This window comes from Cyprinodon tularosa, unplaced genomic scaffold (genome assembly GCF_016077235.1).
Source record: "Cyprinodon tularosa strain WSP-4 unplaced genomic scaffold, ASM1607723v1 ctg130, whole genome shotgun sequence".
Lineage (NCBI taxonomy): Eukaryota > Metazoa > Chordata > Actinopteri > Cyprinodontiformes > Cyprinodontidae > Cyprinodon > Cyprinodon tularosa.
This window is the reverse complement of record NW_024038115.1, coordinates 1,342,877-1,352,496: the sequence shown is the minus strand read 5'-3', so window position 1 is coordinate 1,352,496 and position 9,620 is coordinate 1,342,877. Positions and strand designations below refer to the sequence as shown.

General features: G+C 36.5%; 1 protein-coding gene across 3 annotated transcripts; it reads right to left on the bottom strand.

Annotated features, from left to right (window-relative positions):
* Positions 1–1,203: 1,203 nt before the first annotated feature.
* fsta (follistatin a) lies at positions 1,204–9,301 on the bottom strand. Of its 3 annotated transcripts, none has more exons than XM_038277305.1 (6): positions 9,098–9,301; positions 7,801–7,998; positions 7,417–7,635; positions 5,295–5,519; positions 3,727–3,957; positions 1,204–2,088 (listed from the first exon to the last, which is right to left on the bottom strand). In XM_038277305.1, coding segments are annotated over exons 1-6 (966 nt in total). In that variant the 5' UTR covers positions 9,189–9,301; the 3' UTR covers positions 1,204–2,086. The 3 variants fall into 3 exon arrangements, with proteins under 3 accessions (XP_038133233.1, XP_038133231.1, XP_038133232.1); XM_038277303.1 differs by having other exon boundaries at positions 1,204–1,712; XM_038277304.1 differs by having other exon boundaries at positions 1,204–1,712; positions 7,807–7,998; positions 9,098–9,300.
* Positions 9,302–9,620: the final 319 nt, after the last annotated feature.

Below are 9,620 nucleotides of genomic sequence, written 5' to 3'. Positions count from 1 at the left end.
AATCTACTTTTACAGAACATACAAAGCTAGGTATTTGTCAACAAAGAAAATTTAGCTGTTAAAACTTGAAGATACAGTATCTTTGATGTTGAAGAAATACATTTGCTTAACTTTTTTAATAATCATAGTTCATTAAGCTTGCACAAAATATTCTTAATACTTTCATGGAAATCTTTTTTTTATTTCTGCTATACTGCATGATATTTAGTATTTTTGCAATTTGCAATGCATACAATACAATTTTTCAGATTTTAACTTAAATGACAAGCTTTGTAAGCTGTCGACGATTTTAAAACATAGGAAATTTTAACATTTTTTTAAAAGTGACTTTTAGGATGATATAAACAACCAAAAAAAAAGCAATTTTCTTATCGGTTCATGCTATTATCCAAGCCCCAGTTAGATGTTTATGTTGACCCTTTTAAGAAATTGAATGGTCACATGTTGCTGATAAATAAATACAAAAAACTCAGAAAAAAATATATAACGAAAAGATTTTATTATTTCACTCTTCATATCTGTACAAATACCATCAAACTTTGTATGTACATATGACATTTACATAAAATACAAAACTATATATAATTATAACAGAATTTTGTATTTCTCTTGTGATATTTTAAAATAAAAAATGCAGTCAGAGGAAAAAAAAGAAGAAAAACAAATACTGTAAAGGAGTCTGATATAGAGAAGAATACTGTAGGAAAGGAATCCCTCTGTAGCTCTGTGAGACCAATACGGAGTATGTTGGCAAGAAGACAGTTTGAAAATGTTAATGGCACATTGTTTCTGGAGTGATCAAGTATCGCCTAGAGTCTTACCTAGGCTTCAATGCTGAGACAACATGAATGCGGTGGAAGAACGCTTTAAGGTTTTAAAAAAAACATAATTAAACAAGATAAGCCACAATGAAAATAATCTAAATGTGAGTGAAAAAACACAAATGGCTCTCTTTTTTCTATTCCATTTCATTTCTGTGACAATTGTAATGATCAAACCAGTGAGAGAACCCCTTTGGTCAGATATCATAGCTGTAAACCAAAAAAAACAAAACATGTATGTATGTACAGTGCATTATATATATATATATATATATATATATATATATATATATATATATATATATATATATATATATATATATATATATATATATATATATATATATATATATATATATATGTACCCAATAAATAAACAAGCAGCCTAAACATGCATTTACGTTTATGTGACAAAAACATCTGTGATAGAGATTTGACAGAACAAGCAAGTTTTTTTTTACACAGCTTAGAGAATGCAATTTACAGCTTTCAGATGACTTATACTTACAGAGTAAAATGACACATAAATAACACTGTTTTTCTTTGGACAGATATAATTCTTCATAGTAAAAAAAAAAAGAAAGTAAAATGACAACAAAAAAGGGGGGAATATATCACGATAAATGAAAGCCGGACAAGGTAAATGTATAAATTATAAAACACAAAAACAGTATAAATAAACATCTAGCAGACTGAACTATATGTATACTTCCTTTTTTTCTTTAAAAAATAAATAAGCATACACATAATGTACAGTATGGACATGATTTCTCGCTCCCCCCTCCCCCTTTATAGTGATGGGAGCTTATCCATCCAGTAGAGAAGATAAATGGACATAGGCCTTGTAGTCTGAGTCCCCATCTTCCTCCTCCTCCTGGTCTTCTGTAATGGCTAAATGGGAGAATACATGGTAGCTGTTGTATGAATATGGACTACAACAGCGCAGAATATCAGTGAATGTTAAAAAAAATTTCAGAACGAAATGTCTTGCACTTCTTTTTCTTAATGTTTTTTTTAAGATGTTTCTCTTAGAATGATCAGTTTTGTTAGAAAGAGTCTCCGTGACTTGGCTGCAAGAATCATCAATTATACAATTTCCATTTATATAACCAAGCATGTCAGCACCACAGTATAGGGAAGAAAGCTGGGATGGTGGGAAAAAGTTAAGGCTTGGATGGGAGGCTGGAAGTGGGGATCGCAAGGTGAGTTATACAGATATAAGGACACTGGGGCTGATGGTTCCAGTAGCTCAGTTTTTGGCAGACTCCTGGAAGGCAAACAGACATAACACAAAAAAGTGTGCTCTTCTGCTCTCAAATTCGCTTGCTTTTCCTCTAATTATAATGCCAGATAATGACCTAAGAGTCCAGGGTCATGGCCCACACATTAGATGTACCCTACACAGTTCTGAGGTATTTCCTTTTTCATTTTTCTATAGATGTACATCTTTTTTTCTTTAAAAAAACACTCAAATTAGCGCAAGAACAGCAAAACAAAAAAAAGAAGGGTCTCTCATGATTTAAAAGTAGATTTAAAATATCTGATAACATTTTCATAAATTATAACAGTGCAGACAGTAAAAGCCATCAAAAAAAAAGAGCTCATCCTGCTCACAGTAACAAACCACATCTAGAATTAGTTCATGAGGTGATCGTAAAAGTGGCCACCAGTCTACGGCATACTTTAAAAACAGCTAAAATTGTTTGTTTTTTTTTTCAAGAAAAAGAAACTAATAGAAAAGTAATTCCCAAAAATGCAGAAAATGGAATGTTCATATTTCAGATATCTAAATATCCTAATGGTCCTCATTAAAGTTCCTTTTTTATGCAACACCACATGGCACCATTGTTACAATCACCTTATGCTTGCTGTAAGCTATTATTTATATGATGTTTGATTGATTACAGCCAAAAGCAACAAGACGGAAAACAATTTTTTTTTTTTAAATTAAGCAAAAGTAAGAGAGGAATTTACAAACTGTGCGAATGTGATCTGTATCAGGACATACTGCATGGGATTTTAGGCTTTCTGCTTCAGCAGGTGACTATGACGCTATTTAGTTTTAAGTTTCAGGATATTCTTGAGTGGCCCCCAGATTTTAAGGACCCTAAACAGATTATGAATTGGGAGACTAATTAAATCTAAGACCATCGTACAACAGCCATTATATACTGTATGTGGTATACTTTTATGTTAGATGTTCTATGTCAAAATGAATGCTTCTGAAAGAGCTTGCGAAAGCCTTTGCACTGATATCAGCGTCATGTATTTAGGCTAAAACTAAAGAAAGTTGCAGCATTTTAGAATCTTTAAACTCCACTGGTTGTCAAACTTACAGCTGAGACATAGCTGAGTTTACTCTTAGGTCATTTTTAAGTCCAAATTTCAAACTTTAAAATAAATTTAAGATTTCTCTGGGCCCCCCTGCTGGCCTGGCTGTCTAGAGCAGGAATTTCGACCCTTGAGGTTTTTCACCACATTCACGAGGAAACTTTTAGTATTTGAGATTTTTTTAAATGGCAATTTTTCCTCCAAAAGGGTGTTAGTAATAACTAATGTAGGACTACATCGTTCAGTCACTTATTTGAAACTTAAAACTAACCTGTTCTTCACAACATAGTATTTCAAAAATTCAGTAAAAAATATCAAGAACACAAGACCAAAAGCCAGCGACAAAGACAACAGTTATGCAAGTCCTTCCTTTTCCAATTCCTTTCTGCTTCCTAAAGCTGGAGTGATATAGCTGGTGAGGGAAATTTGAGAAGAGTTGGGATAAAGGAACACTTTCAAGGAGAGGGTTTGTGTTTTGGAAATACAGGGAATATTGTCTCTTGCTTGGACGGATGGGGGAGGATTTTAATTTCTCTTGTTTCATATTCTACTTTCCTCTTCTATTCTTACTTACAGTTGCAGAATCCTGTGTGTTTGACTTCCAGCAACACCCCCATAGAACAAGCAGCCTGCTTCATGGCACATTCACTGGGATATGTGGTGTTGTCGCTGGCGCAAACCACCTCATCCGTCCTACTCTCTGGGCAGGACTCATTGCAGTTTGAGCAGCGACCCCGGCTCATCCGAGCATCCCACAGACACTTCTTCCCTGCACTGCACTGGATGTCCTCACACGACTTGGCCTCTGGATGGAGATAGGGAGAAATCAGCAACTACAGTTACCTCTATAGTTTTCTGCAAGAGGTAGCAAGATAGGGGGTAAAATTTTGAGCGGCGAGTGAGTTCAGAACTAAATCAAAAACTCTCATAGAACTTTAGAAGATTTATTATGCTTCCATCATATTTGTGTGTAACATGATGTAAGTGGCCTGAGGGACATATTTAGAAAGCTCTCAAAGGGATTACCAAATAGAGCCATTTATAATCATGGGAAAAACACAAAACCAACAGCCATAGCATGACTTCAGGAGTTTCACAATGCTGTTGTTCCCTCTAGGTGTGTTGGGTAAGTGGAGCCAGGAGTAAGACAGACATTTTAAACTGCACTTTACAAATAGAATAAAAAAAGTAAAAGAAAGAAATAAAGTAAATATTCTTCTAAATATATACTGTATATCTGCCACTCTAAAGTCTAACTCTATTAAAGGGAACATTTGATGTTACATGATATAAAAATAAAATAGAGATTGTCTAATCAGGCTTGGCTTTGTTTTTTCTTTGTTTAAAGATTTTATTTGCTTTTAACACACAGTTCAGGAACATATTAGGTTTCCAGGAGAAAGCTACGCTTATTTAATCTAAAAGGAAAAGCAAAATTAGATGATAATTTGCAGATCAGTAATCTGAGCTGATTAATCCAGAAAAGTATCCAACTGATTGCACCCTCTCTTTAAAAAAATGTGGCAACTAATTGAATGTGTATCCATTTCCCTTTTCTTTTTAAAGTTATATTCATAAAATCTGATATAATATGACTAGGGAAAGCCATTCCCCCTAATTATGGATATCTCTAAAAAAGTGGAAATCTCTTATAACTTACTCAGAAAAGTTTTCAAGCAGGATTTTTTTTGTTTATTAAGAATGGAATAAAATCATAATCCGACCTTATAGGGCAAAATGTTATGAAGGGAACAGAAAATTGCTTTAAATGAGCCTTTTTCAGACTATAAGACTAAGACTGGCTGCTATCTGGATAGGAAATGATTTGGTTAAAATCTTGAAGTATGTCTTAATGGCCCCCAGCACTCTTCCTTCCTCCCCTCTCCTTCTTTCTCTCCCTTATGAGATGGAGTTGCCAACATCAGGAAATAATAAGATGTCTATCATTTGTTGAGCAAACACAAGCAACTACCAAACAGCTCCCCTTCCCTCCATCTAACCCCCTCTAAACTGGAATGTTGGCAGTAAAAATATGCAGTTGGAACAGAATAGTGCACTGAAAGCATGTTCAAAGTCAGAGACTGTGGAGGCGCAGTGAGGGTGTTAAGTCTCACGCTCTCACGTCTCCGGTTGCAGACTTACTGATGCATTTCCCGTCATACGCCAATCCGATTGACCTGCCCAGGAGACAGGTGGCCTTTCTCAGGTGACAGGCGCTGGCGTAGGTGATCCCGTCATTCCCACACAGATAGTGCTGAGAAGAAGCCACATCAGGGCAAATCCGGTTACACGTCACACAGTACGCGTTGTTTGTCTGGTCCACAACACAGGTGGTGGTCCCTGGGCACATGACACCGAGGCAGGTTTCTGACGACACAAAGACGGGAAAAAGATGAGTCAGGAGAGGAAGAGACAGCTGTGATCTCTTTCAGACAATATGAGACCCTTGACATAACTGGGACCCAGTAGCTACCATACATATTTTAAAATCAATGTGTGAGGAAAATAATAAATAACTGTGTTAACTGTATGAAAAAAAACCTGATTAACAATCACATAAATCAGTTTGAAGCATTTGTTGAATAAAAACAAGTTAAGATATCATGTTTAGGAAGGAGATAACTGTAAACAGAATGTTTTTTTTTCTTTAACTATTTATTTGGAAGTGTTCATTTTACAGGAAATGTGATATTATTCATAAATGTATTTGGCCATTTCACCAGTATATGAACTAATTATACTATACTGTACTAATTATATTGAACTTTATTAAACTGACACTGGAGAAATTCTCCTCTGCATTTAACCCATTCCCTTGGGGAGCAGTGGGCTGCCATTGTGCGGCACCCAGGGAGCAGTGTGGGGTTAAAGGAGTCAGAGTGGCAGTCTGTGGGAGTCGGGCTAGAACTCAGAACCTCCGGGACCCCAGCAAAATACTCTAACCATTATTCCATCGCTTCCCCTGAACTGAAACTGTATTCACTCAATAGGAAATGTGGCAAATGATTCCAATAAAAAATATCTACCATGAGGAAATTTCCCGGGGTGCTCAGTGAGATCAGAACAGCAATCACGGGGAATATGTTAAAGTATAAAGTTTATAGATAATAAATGAATGGAATCACACAAGAGATTGGTTTTCATTAAGATTAATTCATGCAAATATTTCACTAAAACTACAAATAATGTTCAGTGACACAATTCAAGTCAATTATTTATTAAAGGATACAAAATATAAGCAAAAACAGGAAAGAGAAAAACCCCAAAGAAAATACAAAATGGAGCAGTAAAGTTTTGTCAGTGTTGACTCCTACAGTTTAAGAAGAGAACTGCAGTGGGTGAGATAAAAAAAAAAAAAAAAAAAAAAGAAAAGAATTAAATTGTTTTTAACAATCTCATCAGTGACTCAGATAAATCTTAAAGTTTTCTCACATTTTGATCTATTTTGTTATTGGAAATGTTCTCAATGTTAACAGCTTTAAAGGTTTCTCAATTCAAAGATAGCATACCTATTAACATTTTTAATTTAGTGACCTTATTTCTTTTTAGGTAAAGATTGTCTGGTTGAGTTTTTTAATTTTAGTACGCTCATTGTGCATTTCAATAAAAAAAACAAGTTTTTTTTATTTATTTATGGATCAAACCACAATAAACTGACTTGTGAGGATTTTTTAATCAAAACCTAGAGGGGTGAGTCATCATAGAGCAGTAAAATAGTATGTATCATTAAGTGTCTAATATCATTAGACACTTAATGATATTAAAAGTCAAAGTTTAAGTGGTTGTGCTTACAAGTAAGCTCTACAATCTGTCAGTAACCTGTTAGCAGCAGAAAAATGCAACCTTTTTAGATGCAAGCTCCATAAATGAACGTCCATTAATTTCTTAGGCAAATTAATATTTTATTACTTAATTGCATGACTGTAATTAATGTATATTTTGGTTATCCCTTGGTCAGGCCAGCAGCACCTCACTGCCATCAAAGGGTTTTCAAAAGGGCTGAGCAGCTGGGGTTCTTTGATCATTTGGGGTGGAAAACCAAAAAAAAAAAACTAACAATAAATTACTTTTTTTTTTTTATTAAGCATATGCAATAATTAATTAGCAGCCATGCTGCTTATATTTTAAACCTTCTCATATTCTGGTGAATAGAAATTACATGGCCACTGTTTAGACAGGTTTTGTGATGGTTGGAGTATAGAGATTTAAACGGGTGATTTTAAATTATTTGAAACCTGTTCAAGAATTTTTATGTTTAACTTACTTTTGCATTTTCCTTGGTACTGTATGTCTAGGTCGGGGTGGCCTTTGCATTTAGCCCTCAGGAGCGCGCATTCATCTTTGTAGGTCTTGCCGTCTGAGCCGCACACAGGTCCTTTCCAGGTGATGTTGGAGCAGTCTGGAGCGCAGACGCAGCGCGGCTTGCCCTTCCTGTTCATCTTGCATCTCTTTCCAGGTCCGCAGTCAACATTTTCGCAGCTTTCTGAAGAAAAAAGAAAAGAAAACACAACAATTGAGCGTTGGATTCTAGAGAGGGTTTGGCTGCAATATTTCAGTTGTAATATTTTACGCACACTATGCACCACAAGATAACCTTCGTGCATGCATGCTTATAATAAGGGGGTAAAAAAAGGGGAAATGAGTGCACCTCCACCTTTGCACGGTATGCAATTAGGAGCTCCGCCATTGAAGATCATCCACCTAAAGAGCGTACTGTTGGGGACATCTTCCTCGGTCCAGGACGTCCCCAGTCTCCCGCTCCGGCAGCACTCCTCTCTGGTCATCTCGTGCATGTAGAGCACCTGGCACCTCCCGTTCTTCCCCTGCTGCAGCCAGCAGTTTCCAGCTGCAAAGGAAGATTCATTAATAGAAGGAATATCGCTGGTTGAGCTTCGCTGACCCAGACACACTCAGACCGCATTATCCGAGACGCGCCCTCCCTCCTCTTTCGCCCTGCCGGCGCTATTTTGTCAGATTTTTTTTTTTATTTTCCCCCCTTTTCTTGAAAGACTATTAACACTTGTCTGTTCGAACTGTGACTGACAGCCTGTATAATGCAGCCACGAACCCCCCAAAAAGTGAGAATATTCTTTTAAGGGAGGGGAAGGTTTTTTTCTTTTATTCCCAGAGTCTCCTTGTTAACACTGGACAGAAACTGGAGCGTCTAGACGGTGAAAACCACAGTCTTTAGGTGTATAGGCTGTAACAAGACTGAACACAACATCGTCTACTATATTCTAGACATGCATATCCGCCAGACAGTGGCACGCTCATTCATAAAACACGGAGAAATATATTTCAAAGATTCATAATCGCAAATGTATCAGTGGTAAGGGAAAATAATTCATTTTGCCACGAGTGGAGCGTTTAAATCGAAGCAGACACGCATGACATTGTCTGTCTGGTGGGTATTTAATTCTAAAACCATCTTCTTTTCGATTTGTTTGCAAAATAACCCCCACAAAAATCAGGAAAAGTCTACTTTTCTACTTCTTTTGTCAGAAAGAGAAAACCTAAAAATACAATTTGAGGCACAGAACTGAAAGGGTGTGTGCAATAAATAAATAAAAAACCTCACCCCTTAACTCACTCTGGAGAAGATCGAGTTAATAGGTGAGTTTACTGAATGAAGGAGATAATTACAAAAACACAATGTTCACAAAAATATGTCTTTTAAAAACATTTAGATTAGATTTGGCTTGAAGCGCGCATCTGCGTGCACGGATAGGGCTGCAAAGCTTGAAATTTCTATCTTTGAAATGTCCCACACCATAACACCTGTTTTATATAGGCCATATGCATGCGACGTCTGACAGAGATGGGCATTTATCTATACAGAAGGAAAGGAGAACTCTCTGAAAAGTTTCCAATTATCAGACAGCCGCGCGTTTTTGCGCATGACAGCAAAGTTTAAAGGAGGAAATAAAGAAATAGAAAAAGCTTACCTTGAACTTTTTGATCTTCCATAAGATGGCACAGCCATAAGAAGAAGAAAAGAACACCCGGGTGAAGGTGGTGCTGGAGCATCCCAAACATGATGGATAGGCAAAGTGAAGCACGTATATTTGACACAGGCGAGCGCAAAAGTAATCTGCTTAAGGTGGCAGTGTTGAATAAGTGTCAGTCTGAGAATGCAGCCTCTCTTTTTAAATCTATAAGGGGTCTCGGGTTGACTGTCTCTGGTGGGCGGTCTCCTCTTCTGTGGGGGTGGGGAGATTTTTTTTTGTTTTGTTTTTTCTTACCAAAGTTCTTTCAATCCCAATCAGGTGACACACGAGTAAACTTTCTCTTCCTGTGAGAACAGAAGAACACGGAAATGTACTATGGAAAACGGAACAGGATGGAGGCAGATTTGCTGGGAAATTTAAGATGCCAGCCAAAATATATGGATAGGAATTTGGATGAAGTGCAATGCATTTATTAAAATCTCTGTATTTTCTTCTTAAGTATAGATAATTATTGATTTGA

Coding starts and splice junctions, on each gene's coding strand:
- fsta (XM_038277303.1), bottom strand. CDS start 9,188: ATGTTTGGGATGCTCCAGCACCACCTTCACCCGGGTGTTCTTTTCTTC. Junction 7,999..9,097: donor GGAAGATCAAAAAGTTCAAG/GTAAGCTTTTTC, acceptor CTTCCTTTGCAG/CTGGAAACTGCTGGCTGCAG. Junction 3,958..5,294: donor GTATGACGGGAAATGCATCA/GTAAGTCTGCAA, acceptor ATCTCCATCCAG/AGGCCAAGTCGTGTGAGGAC.